General features: G+C 38.5%; 1 protein-coding gene across 1 annotated transcript in view; it reads right to left on the bottom strand.

Annotated features, from left to right (window-relative positions):
* Window positions 1-3,223: 3,223 nt before the first annotated feature.
* LOC123314867 (RNA-binding protein MEX3B) overlaps window positions 3,224-22,317 on the bottom strand; it is a 70,131-nt gene continuing 51,037 nt past the window's right edge. Inside the window, exon 2 of the mRNA XM_044900262.1 lies at window positions 3,224-6,398. Coding sequence (XP_044756197.1) covers window positions 5,389-6,398 — 1,010 coding nt within the window. The 3' untranslated portion in view covers window positions 3,224-5,388. The remainder of the gene's footprint in view (window positions 6,399-22,317) is intronic.

Raw genomic sequence — 22,317 nt, 5'->3', positions numbered from 1 at the left:
ATGAGGAATTATAGTGAAACGATGATGTTTAATTGAATATGAAAATTCATTTGACTTTTTAATAACCAGAAAAAAGACGTTGATGCCAATTTTGGACAGATATAATTGAGAGTCAGGTATTACAAAGGAATCAGACTGTAAGTTTAAGAGAAAGCACAGTTTCCACTGATGAATTGGTCACCGGGGTCCTAAATATATCACTTTGCTATGTGTAATAAAATCAAGTATATTGCTGATTCATACTTAATATAATAATACCAGTTTTGGATTATGATTCTTGATTATTGCTTTGAATATACGAAAAATTATAGCTACATAGCAAATGTTTAGTAACTTTTCACTTTGGCACCGAATTTTCAATATCAGGTTTTTAGAATGAATACTTATTTTATCGATGTTTCATACTGTTCCCCAAAATTTCAAATATTTTTCAATGTGTGTGGCCTTTCAAGTAAAAACTATTTGATCTCATTAAAAGCAACAGTGATGATACAACTTACATAAAGCATTTAGATATTTCATATAATTATTAATTTTAAATTTCAATAGTATACTTATCAATATATATTGTGATAGAAACCGTATCTAAATATCTTCTATGATTTTTTTTTTAAATTTCAGTAACTGGAAAAATATGCACAATCACACTCGAATCTCATTTTCAGCTTTGCTTCACCGCTGTTGATTTTCAACCGATTGAATGAATGACAAAAAAATTCTTTGGTGACTTTCGTTTTTTTTTTGTTCCGAAATAATTTTAAGTCAGTCTTACGAATCACAGTGAAGCTTTGATATGATCAAATTATTGTGCTCAGTTTGTTCAGATTGCTTCAAGATTCACCCAACATCTGGCTCTTAGTGAAGCAATTTCTTCCCTACTCTGTTTATAGATCTTCCCTTTTAAAATGGAACACAAATTGTTAATTGGTCTTTCCCTTCTGTCCAACACGTAATATAAATCGATTTTTCACTGTAATCATAACGTAGGTAATGATCTTTTAACTATCTAATTTCATGTCCTAACTGATTGTCCTTACTTTATCCAAATAACTGATTCGTAGTTTTTATGCAAATATATTTTTCAAATGAATTTCAAATAATAAAACAATGATCGAATATTGGGATAAGTCGAACATTGTATAAACAAGAAAGTAATTTATTGTGTCTATCATCAAAAAAAGATAACCTGCATCATATATTCTTCAAGCAGAATTTTTTAATTTGATCTCTGGAAAATGGAGGAAAGCAATATCATTTTTTTGTGTATTGCTGTTTTTTTGGATACCGAAATTTCAATTTTTTCAGAGGTTTTACGAAGAAGACATGATGCACGTCATATCAAGTGTGGACAGATCTTTAAGTTTTTCAAATGAGAACTAGGTAACGAAAAAATCAACAGCCGTAAAGCCTTCACCAACGTAAATAGTTAAAATGTGAATTTATTCATAGGATTACGTTGAAACAAATAACCATACACACAATTATTATTTTATAGAAATATTTTCAACATTTTCTTGCAGCTATAATATATAATTTCAGTAGTATTATATTTTTATAAATGCTGAGCGGTGACAGCCCGGGTCGTAAGTTGCTCCTACTTATTAATATTGATCTAATCTACCTTGCTTTAGTATAAATTTGAATATTAAAGATTTAATTTACAGTATGTCATCTATAGTTATTTTCGTTACTTTATTGCTTTGAGTTACGATCAGAAGACAAAATTTTGATATTAAATTCTGGCTGCAAAAGATATATAGTGCTTTCATACGAAATTTCAATATTGAATTTGTGTAATTTTGACGATTTTTTTGGAGTGGATACCCTGATGACACGTTGAATTTTCGCGCAAGCCAGACCCGTGTGAAATTCAGTATGAAAAATTAAAACTCTGGTCCAAATGGGTGTTTTTCTTATTGCGCATTCTAATTTGGTGATAACTGTTGTCGAAATTTGGCCTTCGAGAGTTTCATTGGGACGAGGTTTGATGACGGACTTCAGGAGTAGATTTTAACTGACGAGATCAAAATGAGGTCAAACCTGCGACCCTAAGCTTTTGTCTTTTACAGGAGGCTACAAAAAGATATACTTTAGTAATATAAATATTTTTCATGTAATTCATTGTTACAATATAAATACAGTTTCATCTAAAAACATCTATACGTAATTTGTTTATCTATTTCAAAAATTACCTTCATATATAATTATGAAATATAGATATTATTACTTAAACGTCGTAATTAGGCCTGTATATTAAGTTTCAAAAATATGCTAATATACAGTGTGATTTGCAATTTTATGTTCTCGCAGTCAAATTGTGAAGATGGGGCCACTACTGGTAGCAGCGAATTAATGTATACGCGATTAGATACTTCCTAATAATAATAATTATTGCAGCGCCTATTCGAACTCTTTACGTTCTACAGCATTTCCTTTAATCTCCCGTTGGCAACACTTCTTTTTGAAATAAGCGCGTAGATGCTACCTCTGGTCGCCCTAAAATTGCAATCGAACGCCTAACTGAAAAGATGGCTGAAGAAATCCTAGTATCATAAGCTATCCTGATGACGACGAGTGTTGCCAATCTTCGAAACTTTCAGTTGAAACCACACCGCTATAATTATAAATATAGTATTACATAAAAACATCAAAATACAGCGATGAAAGAGCCGCTTAGACTATTCAAATTCAATTGCGATCCATTAAAACGAAATGGCTCCAGATAATCCAGAGGATCGATTATTTTTCGGGTTGGGGGAAGACTTTCGTTCAAATCAAAACATCGGTTGCTTCAGCACCTCAAAAGTCGTGCCCTAAAGAGCGACGTCGGTTAACTAATCATGCTTCTATCCTTATTTCCTAACCTCAAAATTCCTAAAAGACGTCACATCTTCGTCCCGAAAATATAGAATGCTTAGCTTCAAACCTTTGAGCAGTTTAGTCACTTACGATCAATTCAGTGTTATAGTCTATGTTTACACTTTTAATAAAATATTTTCATATGCGAATACGAGGGTATTAAAATATAAAACGCGACTTTCCTATTAGAGATGTCTTTCGAATGTGCCTCATGAGCTACTTCTAACACTACAGTACCCACAAAGCATACAATGGAATGATGACAACATCAAACAGAACAACTCAACAGTGATCACATGGAACATGCAGGGGAAGGGGAAACGAATGCATGAAAAATGATAATGAAAATAAAAAAAACCAAAAATATAAATCACGAATTTTATTACAATATTTGGTAGCATTTTATTAAAAAGTCAATATCTTAAATATTCGCTAGTTATCTAAGATATGGTCGAAAGGCAAAGTTTGGTTTAGTCTTATGTGGTTTCTTCATAGGATAAATAAAAATAAATACCAGCTTTGCCTTTTGACGTTTCATTAGACGACGACCGCAAAGCGAAAATTTCTTAAGCGTAGGTCAGTCGTATCATAAAAAATTCGTACTAATTTATAAATTTCTAAATAGAAAACACACTTATACATTTAATCTTCAAAAATCAATAGAAAAAGACAAAAAAATCACCTTTTGGATTGTTTCTTCATTAAAATATCAATATAAATATAATCATTAATCAAAAATCCAATTAAACTATTTCAAACAGTCACTCTGCACACGTATGTGGACATGTACTTGTACTAACATTAATAGTTAAATATCTTCACAAAAATATGTAAAAAAATAAAATAATAATAATTAATAAGGTTCATCTGGGGTAATCCAGAAAAATATGGTATTAATAGCTATAAAACAACAACTTATATACAGTCCTAAGTATAAACAAACGAAGTTCGAGGTGACACTGCGCCTTCGGCTGCCAGAGACTGACCACGCAGTAATATTAATAATAATAATATAAAATATATAAAATTTATCTAATAACGAAAATTTTAATCGGCTGAATAAAAAAATAAATAAAAACAAATATATGTTATCCTAGTTGATATAATAAGATATATTAATTATATGTATAATCTAAGCAGGATGTCTGTCGAGGGCAGCCGATCAGTCAGTGTTACCAGTGGCGTGCAAAGGAGTCAGAAAACGAAATAAGTAAATTGGTGTCCGCGAAGACGAAAAAGAAAAAAAAATTAGACGGTGGCGATTGAAATAGCAATGGGTGAATACTGAAGGATCAAGAGGAGCACGAGAGTGCAGGCGGGGGCCGTTCTAACCTAAGATGACGGCAAAAGAGAATTGTCGCGGCAACCACTCGAAAGAAGTTTTGATGTCGTCGATTTGGGATTAATTGAGGAAAAAATGAAGATTCGAGGTTGTGGTTAACGCGCCGAAAGGTTCAATTCTTCCGAGTGGGATTTTGTGTTCAGTCACTACGACCAGCCGAGATGTAGTGGGAAGCCGGTAGCGAAGGAAGGAAAACTTGTATCAGCAGCTTGCGCTTATCTCCGACTCATGACCACCAAATAGATCAATCTCTCACAACTTATAGGCTATAAGAAATATAGTTTACTTAATATATTAATATATGTATCACATCACATGACATAACAGAACAATAGCAACAAGAGCGATTAACTAACAATAAGGGATATGTATGTAGTTATTAGGGGGTGGTCCCTGTGGTCGGAGCTTCACGACATCGGTGGCAGTTCAGATCACAGCCGATAGGCCCCCAACCATTCCTGCCGCTGCATACTCTCGTTAACTCATAGCACATTTACTCAAAATCCACCTTTTCTCTCTTCACAAAACCTAAATATGCTCACTGCCATATTCACGTATGTTTTTTCATTTTAAGGTTTTGCTATATTTTTATTCATATATTATTTTTCAACTTTAAATATTAATATATATAATATATACTTAAATAATATTTTGAGAATTGCTGATTCAGACTTTAATAATGTGACACTTCACATGGCAAAACTTAAAAAAATATATTTAAAAAATAACGAAACACTTATCGAATATGTATAAAATTTACATTATTTTACGTTAATATAGTGTCGCGTCATGATGTCTTTTTTTTCAAGAGGAAACGGTGGCGAATTCAATTGATTTCTCAATACATATAAAAATACAAAAAAAAAGGAAAATAAACCAATATTCAATTCTTACACTAAAATCGGTGATATATTCAAGAACTGGCATATTATGATGACTACCTCCGCGGCGTTGACATCCTTCGAAGCGCACATTAAAATCGAAACCCAAAAATATCAATGAAACGTAAATATAAATTCAACTGAATAAAGGAAAATTTCTCTTAAAATTTTAGCATTCGTTGTATGTTAGGTGCGGATCGAAGATTGCCTATCGCCGAGGAGTTGAACACAGGGCGCGGGCCCAGACGGGAATGTGGGATGCGCGAGGGGGAGGGGGACGAGCGACGAGATCATCGATCGGCCAACTTAAGGGTTGGGGGAGTAGATGCGGATAGCCTGAATGGCCCTTATCGAGCAGACGGGACAAGAAGAATCGCTGCCTTCGCAAACTCTCTTCGCGCAGTCCATGCAGAAGAAATTGTGACCGCATGGTACCAACGCGTGCGTTACCTTGCCTTCTGAACAGACCAGACACTTGGAGGAGCTCAGCAGGGAGTCGGATGGACTCGCGCTGTTGGGCGGCGAAGGCCTGGATGTTACCGAAGCTGTCGGGTACGACCAGATGCTGGAAATGGCGGTGGAACTGTCGAAACTCGGGGATTCACCAAGACCCTCGTCCCTCTCGTTGGTGCTCCAGATGGCTCCAAGGTCACCCCTACCTCCTGCGCTCGACGAGCTGCTCGAACACGAGCCGGAGCTGGAAAAAGCGCCGGTGCTGCCAGTTGAAGATGTCATTGTGGGAAAGGGATCGGCTGCGGAATCTATGTAGTTCATTATGGAGCTCAGGCCGGATTTGTAGAGGGATGTGATGAGGTCGTTGTCGTCCAGACCGGTCAGATTACCGAGTCCGTTCAGGGGGTTGCCGCTGCCCGTTCTCATGGCGATGTGAGCCTCTATCTCCCTCTTCGCAGCCTCCACGTTCTCAGGCAGACCGGTCACTTCGAACACCGGTTCCTTGTCGCGGCTCGGTGTCACGATGTAGGTGTGGGTCTGGTGCTGGATGCGCTTGATGGTCGCGCCCTTTGGGCCGACCACCAAACCCACCACCCTGTATGGTACTCTGACCTGGATGGTCACGTGGCCGGGCACGTTGGCTGGCGGACCCGGGGGCGTGCTGGCTCCCGAACCAAGACCAGCGAGGTTGTTTTTTCTGGAAGCTCTGATTTGCGAGAAGTGCTCGGCGGCCGACAGGATCTCACGTTTGGCTTTGGCAACGTCCTCCTTGCGTCCAGTCACGACGAAGACTGGCTCCTCACCACGTACCGGCGTCTTGATGTATGTGTTCGTTTTCGCGCGGAGTGCTTTGATCTTGCAACCTGTAACAAAAGGAATTACCGTTATTAATTGGCTTCATATGATAGAAAAACGCTAGAATGGGGCAAGAATGGTCATCAGTCGAGTTATGTCGTTACTCCGATAATATTTTCTGATTTCCACTTGAAAATAGGACGTGTTTTATCATGTACTGATGTATAAAAGTTAAGTGCCTCCAAACCATTAACCTGCTTCAGAGCGACAACATTGCAGAGAATTGAACTGAATAAATATTCTACCTGATGGTGTTTGCAGGCTTAAAAAAAGGTTAATTCTGTCACAAACACTTTGAAATCAACGTTTAGTATCAAGTGGAGCCTCCACTAGCTCTTCGTAATGCTCCTACTCTATTCGGCATCGTGTCGAGAAGATGAGAATTTGTGAAATGTGGCAACAAATGTCTGTTAAAGCATTGGCGGGCTGTTGTAATGTCTGCGGTGGGTCTGGTAAAGCGGTCTGGTAATTGCTGTGACGTTTCAGACCAGGCAGGCTCAATACAAGTTTGTTCTGGAGAGGCAGGAAGCCAATACATTATCTTAAAATTGTCGGCCATGGCTGCAAAGGTTCTATAATCAAATCACGATACCTTACCGCTGTCATAGTTGCGTTAATGAGGCATTAAAACGAATGCCTCCACAAACAAAAGGAATAACCGTTATTGACTGTCTTCATATGATAGAAAAACGCTGAAATGGGGCAAGAATGGTCATCAGTCGAGTTATGTCGTTACACCGGTAATATTTTCTGTTTTCACTTGAAAATAAGGCTTTGTTTCATCATGTACTAATGTATTAAGTTGAGTGTCTCTAAACCATTAACCTGCTGTAGAGCGACAACATTGCAGAGAAATGAACATAATAAAGATTCTACCTGGTAGTGTCTGCAGGCTTAAAAAAGATTAATTCTGTTACAAACACTTTGAAATCAACGTTTAATATCAAGTGGAACCTCCACTAGCTCTTCGTAATGCTCTTACTCTATTCGGCATCGTGTCGAGAAGATGAGAATTTGAGAAATGTGGCAACAAATGTCTGTTAAAGCATTGGCGGGCTGTTGTAATGTCTGCGGTGGGTCTGGTAAAGCGGTCTGGTAATTGCTGTGACGTTGCAGACCAGGCAGGCTCAATACAATTCTGTTCTGGAGAGGCAGGAAGCAAATACATTATCTTAAAATTGTCGCCCATGGCTGCAAAGGTTCTATAATCAAATCACGATACTTTACCGCTGTCATGATTGCGTTAATGAGGCATTAAAACGAATGCCTCCACAAACGCACACTGAGCCACCACCGCAAAGAGTTGCTGGCGTTAAGAAATGTCGCCAAAAGTATAACACACGTACAAGGAATGAGTTTCTTGTAGTTTTCTTCAATTGAGCCATTGAGTGTCATGAGGACCATATTTTGGTTGTGTGTAATACGATAACAAACGCATCTCCTCATGGTGTAAACAGCAATACTGCAAAGAGTGAGTTAACCCTCGAATATCTTCTTCAATTTGTAGCAGTGTATTGGGTGGAAGCTCAAGGTTGAGCATATTTCACACGACGCGTCCCAAAGCGATCGATCCGCGATCTCGGGAATCGATTTTTTACGGAATTTTCTCCGGGGAGGTTGGCTGGCCGGCAAAAAACGGAGTGAATGGCCAAGTGAGCAGATATTTACGACCGATGCGCTATGCATCTGCAAGCCTCGCATGCAGTCTGGCCGGTTAGCGTCCGCGCGCAAGGTGAACCCGTAGACGGTGAGTTGAAGGGCGTCTCCTCCATCCACGACCGCCGTGTGGTTTTGTCCGTTGATTGCCCATCGCTCACAGACACGCCGACACCTTTTCGGCGACTTACACTGAGCGACACTGAAAAAAAGACGCGTTCTTGGATGTTTCACATCTCCACAGTTATGCTGATGGTTGCCTGACCCTTCATTAACGTTATAGACTCACTTCTAGACCACAATTCTTCAGCTAAATCCATCGGAACGTTTTCCAACGGTTAATTCGAGGCGAGGTACATCAAAATTTGGTGTGGACGATATTGGAACGTTACCAATATCAGATAAACATCTACTGGTGTCGAAAGTATCCCCAAACCTAATCCAACTTTAAGCCGAATCTGATTTGGACGACAATTTGGAATTGCTTCAAATCCTTTCCAATCACAACGCTTATTGGCACATTCGAATGGGTTTCTCCTCAAGATATCTTGGTTTAGATCTGCCTAACACTCATTCTTTGAGCATACAGCTGAATCTCATACAGTCAAACTTCTGAAATCTCCATGCCTTAACTGAATCATCCAAGCTTTGGAATTCTCTGCCACCAGGCGCTTTGATCTGCAGACCTGCAAGTGTCCTCTTTCTGGACTTCACTGATCCACAGTACTCCTCGTATCAAGGTCTAACCTATGTGTCGTTATTGATCTGGCCACCAAATGACATACAGTGAAGATGTACCTGTTGGACACTGCTTTACGCCAAAAATGTCATAGGCATGCCATATCCCACCATCATTGACGAAACTTTTACGAGCGATGATGGACATATCAGCATGCGAAGTGATGAAAGGTCTTGGTGAGCTTAAAACTGCCAGAAAGCAGCGTTTTCATATCAATTCAATTCTTGGTTGACTTCTAATGAATACAGAACATATGTAATTTGCCATCAAGATTTCTTCAGCCCATTCTTGTGTAGGTGCTTCGACATAACCTGTAGCTACTCAAAGCTGATTTCAGCCACTTCAAGCAACAGGATTGCGAATTCCCCAGTTTTTGAAACAACGACACCTTGATCCTAAGTTGTCATATTCTAACAGAGCCTACCATGGAGTCTGGTCATATCTCACGACTATGTCACTCCATAAAACGTCTCGCCACAAACTTGTCGCGTTCTGCAAGAAGACACACTGGAGTGCGAAAAGTTATAAACTCATTAAAACGAGGATTATCTTCCTCCTCCTTATCCACAATCCATCCAATTACCCGAGTGCATACAGGAATGAAAAGAATAAATCATTCCCGTGAAGAGAATTATTATAATATGGACTGAGCCCGTTTTTCGTATTGCTGATAGTCACAGTGCGATGGCCAGGTATACGTCGAAAGACCTTGGTTTGTACAAGAATGGTTGAGGCAGCGGCGTTCAGTTAGGGTAAGGATTTATTGCGGTTTATTGTTCAATGGCGTAGATTCCAGAATGATAAACGTGCCAGACTCATTAAGTATTAATTTAAGGACTATTTTGTTCACTCGTTTTACGTCGGATTGAGAAAGTGAAGCGTATAACTCAACGATAAAATCGATTGTTATTGGGATCTGCACACACCGAGTGTATTATGGCATGTGTATGCGTACCATTTGCAATTAATGGAGCTTCTAGACCGGAGCAATCATTAGCATCTCATCGCCATGTCATACCACGACATTGCAAACAGATGAGGACTAGATACTGCGCACCACAACACAAGCAAATTACTTATCGGGAATTTTCTGCGAATTCGCAGTCGAAATGCTGAGATTCTTTTTATTCTGGTTAAGCAGGGGTCGATAAGACAGGAATTCTTGTCTTGAGAAAAGTTTTCTCGGCATATTAGATCCTGTGGTGGCTCAAGAAATTTCAAGATCTGGTCTGAACTGAATTGCAACTTCTTTCTATACCTACTCTTGATTATCACAAAGTGGTAGTCTTATTTAATCAAGAGTGACATTGTCTTTTCAGTAAACAGAATGTCTGCTGAGCCATTTGGCTCAGGAATAGGAAAACACGTAAGTTTTGGTAAAATTATAGAATGATCAGTGAAGATGATAAATTTGAATCTGAAACCGTATCTGCGAAAGCGACAGTAAAAAGAAAAAGCAGCAGCATCCACCAATGCCAGATAGTGATAAGTACTAGTGGCAATACTGACGGAAAGAGATTCTGTTATTTTGTCTTGAAATCAAGACAAGACCTTGACATTTTCAAGAAATTGGCGACCCCTAGGACTAAGGTACATATATAAATTCTAAGATACAGTTTGGAACCCATGAAATTCTACTCATTCTATCTCATGTCAAGGTTTGTATGACAAGTATCATTCCTCTGAATGTTTTTGGCCATATCATGAATTTTCACACTGTTATGGTTGGTTTGGTTACTTTGACACCTACTTTTCATCACCTAGTGTCTCACTTTTTAAATGCTCTGGTACAATTCAACTGGATTCTAACTACGCCACTGCATTCCGAAGCCTCTGGCGTAGTGAACCCAGATAGGAACGCCGTGTCTGTCGTTTCCTTCAAGATCTTAATTGTAGCAATGGGACAATGATGCCTTGTTCGGTATCGATGTGATGGTAATTAATAGAGTTTTAGTCTGATCAAACCACGCCCAAACCGAAATGCCACGGGCCTTTCGGTATGGCTTTATTTTTTTCACCATTCGGAGTATCTCTGATTGTTGGCCGGCAATTCAACAGAGATATGGTCGAATGAAGCGGAACAAAATGAGTAGTTTTTGGAGGCTATTCAAGGAAAATGGCCATCAAGATTTCATGACTTGAAACCGTTGCACTTTATCAGGAAGAATTCATAACCTTAACTCTAATCATCAATAGGATATGCAGTGGCATGTTATGCTCGATTCGGAAGATGTTCTACGTTACATTTCATTCAGATTTTCCCATGGGAAACTAAAGTTGACGTTCCACCTGCGAGAGGAAGCGATTTGCTCCGCGGAAAAATGAAAATCCTTATCGATGTACGTTGCTGATCTCGATATAGGAATATCGAGAATTCTGACTGGCAATATCCTGCTCTGTATCCTCAGGAATGAAGTCTCGGTTCACTTTTCAATTAACAATGTAATATCCTCCTTCGTAAATAAATTATCAGTAGCATTCGTTTTATCATTAGCAATTCGCCCAATTAGTGTTACCCTTGTTCGGTTTCTTAACCAATAGGAAATTCCTGGTAACTATTATCCAACGGTCGCGCCAGGCATATATGCTGGAATTATTTAACTAATACGTTCGATAGGGTTTACATACGCTGTTAATTGACAACGATCAACTGTACAGGATGTGCATTATATCCTGATAAATGTGGGAGCACTGGTCATACCCAAGAAATAACGTTACTCCAATTTCAATCAATTCTCATTCGACTCTGAAGTGTGGATTTGGACAAAGTTTATTTCTGTTGTTTCAAACACGAACATTTCTGGTCTATTGGAAATATTTCATATAAATGCCGCCAATTATAATTGTTTATAGGCTTCGATCAAAATAAACAGTTCTAATGGTTGAAAAAATTATCCTATCCTGGGGCGAGTTGTTGGAACTGACTGCGACAGGGATAATAAGTTTTACATTTTTATGACTCAAGGTAGCAGCATCTACAAAAACAAGGTTGGCAAGAAGCCAATTGATTTCGCTGAAGTTTAGCTTGTTCAATCGATGGCCAGTGAATACAACGCCAAATGGTAATATTTCACTATGATCACGATACACGCTGTCCATATTACTATACTGCATTCACATTTATTTTAGCAGTCGGTTGGCCATGAAATAATTTTCTCAAGTTTTTGTAACTAGAACGGAGTAAGGTTGGCACTCATGAAATGTCGTTAATGTCATAACGCCGTTGCCACAACTAATATCAATTTTTATTACGAAAATGCCGAAAGTGATTGAAAAAAGAGACAGGTTTCAGGAAGTACTATTTAGAATTTAGGTCCGCTCATACAAATAGTTATACCTTCATATTCTAAAATTCACAATACGTCAGACGGTATCGAACATATTCAATGTAGGAGAATTTATATAATGTTTAATCTGAATCTAAGCGACTTATATTTCAGCTGAATATTTCCACAATCAAAAAGATTGTGAATGAAGAGGATGACAAAGAATTTTCTTCTATTGGGAGACCCAAAAAAGTGGTGGCATTTGAGACTTTTATGTTTGAGTGAATTAATGCGAAAAGTTTCCTACAGGATTTTCGATGAATGTCATCGTAGAATAAGTTCCCGAAAATTGATTTTTCTATTTTTCATTTGACTTGTCCTATACATTGTAAATGTCTTAAGGTACCAATAAATACCTAATTATTATTATTATATCAATGCATTAAGATGAACAGCCACAAATACGCGCCAGTTGTCCTGCTAATTGTTTATTCATGTGAAATTTTTTCCAAAGGTGAAGTTCATCTTGACTTGTAACTTCCTTCAATTCCTTTTACTTATATTGATGCAAAATATGATTTTTGTTGAAGTATTTAAAATTTTTGTAATTATCTGTTAATTCCTTCGGGAGATGCCCATTTCTAACCACTGCAACATATGCATTTCATCTTCGGGTTAATATTTTTGAAATCTACAACTGATGTAACGTATTCAAACTTTAGCCAAAAAAGATAACGAACATTAACTCCCCTCAAGCTAGTGCATATTATGGTATTATACTGATCTCTTGTATTTTCCATGCAAATAACTGGATATGATATGCCTTCAATCAGTTTGTATAAACTTCAATTATGTTGGTCACATATTTTCCGAAGAGATTCGACATTGTGATAAAATACGTAATAACAGAAACTTTTACGTAGAACGGTCAACGAGTTGATTTAAAACCCAAAAATATTTTGACAAGCTGCCCCACATTTTTGTACTATACCTACAGAGTGAAATGTGTCTTATTTCCATGGCCAACCGACTGCTAAAATAAAAGTGAATGGAGTATATTAATTCTCAATCTTAATTTTCATAGCTCTGAACGACAAATTTGAAATTATGGCTATGGATTCAACACTAAACAGAGTTAAAAGTAACGTACAATATTTACAACTTTGCATGTATAACTGGGTAGTTTTCCTTGTACCCTCCACGAAGTGAGAAGGGTGATTGAATTTTTTTGAATGGCAACCCTAACAGTTTGTGCCAGAAATGGATAGACCTTTTGTTTTTGATGGTTTTTCGATCAGAATTAAATGAGTTTAATCATTTCATCCCTATAATAGAGTGAGAGAGGTCTATCCATTCCTGGCACGAAATATAGGGTTGCCATTTAAAAAATATCAACTACCTTCCACCCCTCTCAGAGGGTGCATGACGAATTCCTCAATTATACATGGAAAATATCGATTTTGTGCATTACTTTTCACTCTCTCTGTATTTCCAGAAGAGCACTATACCACAGTGTAATGAAATCAAAACTCTTGGCTCTTGGTTGAGAATTGCAGCGTTACGCTTCAAAAAGCACCCTCACCACTCAATCTGATAGAACAGCAGAACGCGAAAAATACCTGGAAATCAGCTATGCTCCTTATACCATTTACATACGCATTTATTAAGCGATTATAATTGAAAGTTATGCAAATAAGCAGCTTAGATTACGGGCAGTCTAAGTGGGCTGAGAGCAGTGTACCGTCGAGCGTCCAGGAGGCCTGCAGGTCGTAATGAACTTGCTCCTGGTGAGAAAATCCACGACGTCTACAAGGAGGTCGACGGGGCTATATTAAGAACGGAGATCGTTCCTCGACCACGTCTCTTTTACGTTGTTTGTGACGCTGTGCCTTCTGCATTACGACTCCCAACACTGGGGGCATAAAACTTCGATTGCGTTTTAATTGCAACTTAAACTGCTCGGATGCGATACCATCGACTTATTCCTGAGGTATTGGCGACCAAAAAAGACACGGAGATCTTTTCCGAACTCGATTGTTAGCGAGGTGAAAAACAAGAACTATATCGACGCGATATAGGTGATCGATAGGAGAGGTCTCTTTTTGTGGACGTCACAGAATGTTCTCTGGTCATATAGACTACTACACTGCGCAAAAAAATTAACGCACATCATGGAAATCTCGAATTTATTCTATAACTGAAGGTGTTCTCAATGATAATTATTTTTATCAGAATTATGCATGCGTATGTTATCCACTTTCAACGGTTTTCTTCAATATAGATGTTTTTCCCCAGCAGGAATAAAAATGATGATATTATCAGATCTTGAATGTATTGGCTCCATTCTAAAATCAGTTGTTCTCGATCAATTCTTGTGATCAATCGTTTTTCATTCGTTTGATTTTCTACACTCGATCGCTATGCAACGCGAAACACGCAATTTGACCCAAGAGGAATGTGCCCAAGCGGTAGTTTTGCGAGAAGAAGGGTGGACATACACAAGAATTGCAGAAAGGCTTGGAGTTTCCCATACAAGTGTGTCCAGAATGTTGCAGCGATTCAGGGAGACAGGTATGAATGTCCGAAGACCAGGACAGGGTAGACCACGGGTAACAACTGCCATTCAAGAACGTTACTTGAGAGTTTCTTCGTTGAGAAAACGGTTTAGAACCGCTCGCCTCCTTCAAATTCAGCTTGAGCAAACTCATGAGGTGCAAATTAGCACTCAAACAATAAGAAATCGCCTCAGAGAATATGATTTAAGGCCTCGTGTCGTGGCAAGATGCCCAGCTCTTACCCCAGCCCATCGAAGGGCGCGTTTGGATTTTGCGAGAGAGCATATCCGATTGGGAAAGAGTTCTCTTCATAGATGAGTCTAGATTCTGCCTCTACCATTGTGATTGACGTTCCCTTGTATACAGTCGTCCACATGAAAGATATGCTCAGTGCAATTTCCTGAATACTACTGGTTTCGGGGGAGGATCGATTATGCTATGGGGTGGAATATCTTTGACTGCTCGCACAGACCTAGTGGTCGTTGAGAATGGAGCTATGAATGCTGATAAGTATATAAGGAACATTCTTGAAGAGCATGTAGTGCTATTTGTCGCATACATTGGTGAAAATTTCATTTTTATGGACGATAATGCCAGACCCCATCGTGCGCGCATAGTTCAGGAGTACCTTGAAGAGGATGAATTCTCTCGAATGGAATGGCCAGCTAGAAGTCCAGATCTCAATCCGATTGAACAGGTTTGGGACAACCTCAATAGAAGGCTGAAAAGTTCAGAAAATCATCCAGCTACTCTTAATGACTTAGGAATCCAACTCGGAGAAATCTGGGAAGGATTAGATCAGAACATTTTAAGATCATTCATTTTGAGTATGAACCGTCGTTGCCGAGCTGTAATTAACGCAAGGGGTGGAAATACCAAGTATTGAATCACTTATAAGCATTTCAGTATTTTGAAAATTGATCATTTCTCTTCTTTCACATAAGATTCGGTGAAATCCTCAATTTTTCTTCCATTTAATGTGTCTTGTTTCGTTCAAAACCTTCCCGAGAGAACATAAAAAATAAGTTATAAAGTCAATGTAGAGTTAACTTTCATTGAAATTGAGATTTTCAGAATGTGCGTTAATATTTTTGCGCAGTGTATTTAAAAAAGTTGGAGTTGGACTTGGAACCAACAGATGGCAATTGTTGATGAAAAATGCTGTGAAGTGGCTTCTATCTGTGTTTATTCATGATTATATGAATTTTTTTCGGGATTCGTAGAAGCAGGTGATAATTTTTCAGAATGCACGTTCAAAAGACAGACATAGATGCTAATTGTCCGGATAAAAAACGAGATTTTTAACAATAGTTGACGCTACCACTATCAGTTTCCAGTAATTGAAATTCCGCAACCAAATCATCGAACAAAGGATTGAGTTCAAAGGATGATAGCAATAATAAGTTAGCACCAAAACTGCACGAAGTCCTGTGTTCAAAATGCTCCCTTAGAATCTTTCCAAAGTAGTCTAAACTCTCTCAGACACAAATTATTATTAAATGAAGATAGATATTCTGGAACTGTCGTGAAAACGACGGAATCTAATATTAGACAGTGTCGAGATCGACTTTGTTGTGTTTTGAATTCAAAATATATCACGGGAATGTGCTACACTGTAAATAATACTCTTCCAGGTTCTGTTGTGTTGTATCAGTAACGTAAGACGAAAGAAATTTACCGCAGCCTTGATCTTTCATGGGAAATAACACAAGATCTAAGCATTTCTGTGACATATGACAGAAAAATTTAGGACTACGTGTAGAAATGACAAAGGTGTACATAGGGCATTTTTGATTATGAAAAGAATAAGACACATCCAGCTACTATAACAGACAAACCAAGAACTCTTCTTGCCTTTGAATGAACTTGGATTGTTTTCATTTAAAAAAACGCTGTCTCGTAAAAAATGGAGAATGCACGGTGTAACCAGTAAATTGTATTGCGTGATGACACAGTCAGTCGTTTTAATGACAAGTTTCATTGGACCAGACCAGAAAGCGGCTGCTAGGTTGAAGATAAAAAGAAAAATAAACCCCGATTTCTTATACGCCTGTCATCAGTATCTCATATGTCATTTATTCTTTCTCCTTTTAACGTGTATTGGCCAAACTGCCCGCTGAGTACGTTGACCTCTCGTGGGCAAAAAGCCGGCTAAAGCTGTAAATTTTCGCGTATGAACTTGAGGTCAATTAGTTCTCTAAGATTTTCCACTTATGTATATGCATGTCGTGAGGTAATTGTCGAAAATTCATCGGTTTATTTATGTTTATATACCATCTTCGGTATGCGTTGAAAAAGGAAGTTGCTGCAATTGGAATTGCCGCTGAACAAGGTTTAATTGATGGAAGAAATTATATTTGGTATGGTACACAGTATCGATAATTGCTAATTATTGTTAGGACTAGTTTGTGCTTTTTATAAGTTCCTGCATACTGAACTGTTATCCATAATTTAACAGCAGCCTTAACGTAGACTCTCATTTGTACTTCCATTCGCTACAGCAAATATCTGAGAGAGTTACATCCAAATATTTTCATGAATTAGTGAAGGCAATGAATCAGTTGAAATTTCCGACTGCGGCCAGACATTTTCAATCATATACATTCTTCAAAGAATAATCTTCGACAATTAGTGTCGTAATATTTGATGGAGTAGTTCAACAAGTAGCGTGAAACGGGAAAAAGTTATTCGTCCAACTCTGAATTTATTGTAAAACATTCAGGGTCTTTACTTTGTTGGGAAGTGAGCGATAAACAGTAGCACATAAAATAAACCGTTTTTATAAGAGAATCATTCATTTTACACTCTTCTGAAACTTCCCGATAGCGTGTTTATCAGAAGAAAAGTTATTGTTTTGTCGGTATCAAAACGTTTACGACAAAATTGATCTCGCGTTTGAGTTAACTCATTCGGTTCGTATGAATATTTGATTGGGAAGTTCAAGACTGACGCATAAGTTGTGTTTCACTGATATTCGAAACTTTTTCGGTGCAGCACATGGAAAAACCTATGTGCTATTATTACTAGGTGGCATTTACCCTGAAGATATTTCTAGACGATTCAGCTAGACGTCTGCAAACAACCAGGGACGTATTACGAAATTTCTATACGATCGGGCTTACTCTGTTATGTAATTTTTTCAGACTCACTCAACTGATGACCATTGGTGATGTAGGGGAGGTGGAATACAAACCTGAAACAGAAAAAAAAGATATAATACTTATCATACAATCTATTAACATACTGATACCGATAATATTAAATCGAAACCTGATAATGCAAAGTGATCGATTTTTTATATTGATACGATCTTTTTTGGACGGAGAGAAGGAAGGATTTGGAAATAGACAAAAGGAATAACAACAGTCTGAAACAGTGAATCCAGAATTCGATTCTGACCCCCAACACCGTATAATCCGATGGATTCCAGCAGAAAAACAACTGTAATCCGCGTTTCCTACGACCAAAATCAATAAGCTTCCACGCCGGACCTGTGACAAGACATAAACTGGAGTCTTGTACCCGACATACAAAATGGCTGGCCTGACGCCAGATCTGTGACATTTCTAAGCAGGGCATAAAGAGGCTCATTCACGTTGACATTAGATCTACGCACATTAATTCGGTAAATCGGCGCAGCTTTATTTTCCTACGTTCTAACCTACCCTATTTTGGCGCTGCGACGCATCCAGGGTTATTGAACGAAAAAGCTGCTTCATCCCCCATACGTGTCAGGGCCTACGGCCACCCTCTGCATACAGATTTCCCGGTTATTTATTGCTACACGCCGTTTCCACAACGTGGAATTTTTCCGATTTCTATCGACTGCGAATCCTGTATTTTCCCTGGGAAGGGGGATGGGGTATTTATCGGATACGTGACTGGGGATGTGGGCTTCGTCTTTACAGAGCCAGCATCCGGAAAAATTGTTAATTTTCCGCGTTGACAGGAGGAAATTTTGTTGTTCCATTGATTCCGCAACAAATTTCTCAGTTGATTTGTTATTTCCAAGTATTCTGCGTCTCTTGATGCAAGCCACAAGGTAAATTCTCAGATAAAACAAGACTGCGAAGGTGAAATAATGTGAAAACATATATCTTCCATTAGATATCAAAAACCTCAATCAGAAACCACTGGTTTGAACCGATTCATATTTTCGTCCTTCGTTTCCTTTATCCTGATTCTTTGCAGCTCCTAATGACCGCATTGCATGTCCTGATATGGATCAAAATATGGCTTATCATTGCTACTGGAAATTAACCAATGAGTCCCACGGTGAAACAAAAAATGGAAGCACTCATGAAGCTACAAATATATTATATTAATCCATAATCTATAATTACAGAGTGAGAGACCTTTTTGAAATCTTTAACCGCCACTCTAGATGGATGAATTTTTGATAGTCCCTCCTTGTTAATTCAGCGTGAATAGCATATATTGCGTCAGCTGATCCATGCCACATTAAATTACATACGATCATGTCAAAGAATCGAATATAACGCTGAATTTTAAATATCCATTACTTTCCGCATGTTGAATATTGTGTAGAATGACATACATTCGTCATTATGTAACGACTCCTTTCTTAAACGTCTGAACTTTTCCTACGTCCTATGCTTGCGCAAAAAAGCAAAAGGTAAAGAGTGTCAAATCGCGCGTTAATAGGGCAAAAATCGGTATCATATCTGAAATTAATTAGACGCCTAGCCTTGTCTACGTTAATATTTTCGTTTTTGAAACGCGCAACTGACGTTTCTATTCGCTGCCGAGCGTATGCTCATGAATCCATTAATGTCAGATGGTAATGAAGAAAGAAAGGCATTCCTAAATGCACCTGCCTCACCTAAACATTCGAAAAATACTGGACAAAATTCTGATCAACCTATAACTTTTACGTTAACCAATGAAATGTATTTGTCTGAAAAAAATCCACATTGTCAGCAAGGTGTGCCTGGTGGTAAGTTGATAATTTCTCACTTTAGGAGTGAGAGACAGTGAGTATTATAGTTTCTCATGCCCCACTGATCATATCGTTAGGAACCACAAGGTATTGGTGCAATTCCACTCTAACAACTCGAGTTATCGAGTTCTGAAATTTTCGAATCTAGGAGAGGCCGAATTCCCCATCATTTGCAGCGATAAATCATATTTTTCCCATTACGCAACCGTATGATTACATAAGGCACAATAGAAATCTTCGCTTGGTACCCCTGAAATAAATCGGGAGAGACACACAGGGCGATATATTAGTTGCGCAACCGGCCTGGTCCGCCTCTGCAACGAGGAAATAACAATATTGACAATTAAGTTTAACGCTTGCCGGTTGTATTAATATCGCCTGGTGAATCAGAGGTTGCTGGATTTTTAAATACCTACTTCAAATGTGACAACTATTAAAATAGAAACCGGAAGAATACGAGATGCATTTGTGTCAAACGTATGAAAGGTGAATGAAACTGCGAGGTTACTAAGTAGCTCTTCATCTGGGACTTGTAGATGCAGATAGATTGGGATCAATTGCATCCAATGTGTTGATGATGGGACACCAGTAAAAGTTTTACTCGAAGATTGATGTTTTCAATTTCTTCGAAATATTTGTACTGCCGCAGTTTCAGATAATCTTTCTGTAAGAATCCTTCAGTACGGCAAACATCATTCTGCCGACCCTGTGTATCTACTGAACCAACAGTACTACATCAATATAAGTGGCGGTAACTGTGAAGTTCTTGAGTTATTGAAGAAGATTGGAAATTGTCGATGTTAACGAATGTTAAGCACGTATTTTGATGAAATTCAGGCAGTAACAAATAATTTCGTTGTAAATTATCACCATTTTTGATTTTTACATGTCGTAGCATTGATTTAGAAGCAATTTCGAATTATTAGGAGTATATCAACAAGGAAATGGATATAAGTAATGAAATAATGTAAAAATTCACAAGAAGTCGTCTTTTTTTGAGCTGGATACCAAGTTTTCATTAATCAACTGACCAAATTCAACCTATTTCTGAAAACTCAGGAGTTATCTCAAATGTTCCATTCTCTCATCATGAGACATAAATTTTCGATGCATACTATCAATCTTGTTCGAATATTTCTCAAGATATAGTAGGCAAAAACCATCAAATCAAGTGACACAATCAATTGTGTGGCTAGTTTTGGCGTATATCGAATTGGACACCCTGTATTTCAAATACAACGACTTTCCTCGATGAATTGCTCGCAGTTTGGGCGAAAATCGATTCCGAAAGGGAAAACAACGCTGACAAACCCTTTCAAAACGTGATCTACTCGAATCTTCACCATCCTACACGTCGAAAACATGCATAGACGTTGCCACCGAACTTTTCTAGAAGCGCAGCACGTGCTATCGGAAAAATTCGGTTGAAACAATCTTGTTCCAGCGCCCCGCTAACGTAACCTCTTTGTTATAGGCCTCGGATCGATCCCAAACCCAACCTTGATCCGATATTGTACCCCATGCTAGAAAGTAAAGGGGGAATTCATAAAGAGTTTTTTCAGGACATGCTATATTAGCATAAACGTTGCACGTATGTAGTACGCGATAGCATCGTTTTCAAGCCACGCGCAAAGCTCGTTATTTTCGCAGTCGGTTTGGGACAGATTGCCCATGTGGAAAACACCAATGTTTAACCCCCTTCATACGCAAATTATATATTGGAGACATTTTTCCATAACGGTTGGAAATCCGATCAGATTTGGTGGATCTAGTAGAAGCGTGATGAATGAATTTGGATCAACGACGTTGGTCGTGAATATGTTGGCTGCACAGAACTCTACAATCTTGGAAAAAGGGAGCAAGCAAGCTCTGTAGTTAACTGATTCTCGGCCAAGTGTTGGAGGTCGATTTTTCGCATAAGTTGGATCAGTGTGCACGCGCCTTAAGCGAAATCAACATGATCCGTGGCCTGCTATTCCATAAAAATATAGATTGTAGTGAAAAAGAACGAAGCCCCAGAATGCTCATCTATATTACGAAGCAGATTAGCAGATCATCCCTCATCTATGGAACTGCAATGAACCGCAGTATTAAGCGACGCAGCTTTTTCCGATAACAACATCAAATAGATCGATTTTGCCGACACACGCGAAAATTACCGAGTGCATAATGATGAAGCCTGCAACTCTGGCTGAAACCCCGCGCGTCCTCATTTGAATTTCAATAATATCGCCAAAAACCCCCAACCGATAGAGACGGTAAAGTAGAACGTCGATGTGATGAACCCTTTGAGGCCAAGCGCTTCTAGGGACATTTTTATCGACTTATCTGACTGAACTACCCCTCTATATCGTTGCTAATGGAACAAGGCTCCAAGACCAGGTTGATTCAATCTTGCCGGATTTGGAAAATTGGGTTTCAGTTCGGAGTTTTGACATGGAACCTAGATTTGAAATATATAGGGTGTCCCACGGTGGGTGGCGATTTTAAGAAAATTTTGATTTACGCTTTTTTCTTCGCTTCTTCCATGGCAACATGCGATTTTTGTGCAGTGGCGTTGTCCTGCAAAAACAAAACACCTTTGGATGGCTTTCCAAGTCTTTTCTCTTTAATTTTTTCCCGTGGTCAGTAATGTCGAATAGTAATCTCCAGTTATTGTTTTACCCTTATCTTATTACTCCATGGCAATACCAAAAAACTGAAGAAAGAACTTTTCCAGCAGATTTTTGGACACGAAACTTCTTGGGTCTT

Source organism: Coccinella septempunctata, chromosome 6 (assembly GCF_907165205.1).
Source record: "Coccinella septempunctata chromosome 6, icCocSept1.1, whole genome shotgun sequence".
Taxonomy (NCBI): Eukaryota; Metazoa; Arthropoda; class Insecta; order Coleoptera; family Coccinellidae; genus Coccinella; species Coccinella septempunctata.
The sequence above is the reverse complement of the archived record's forward strand: the minus strand, read 5'-3'. Positions and strand labels throughout refer to the sequence as shown.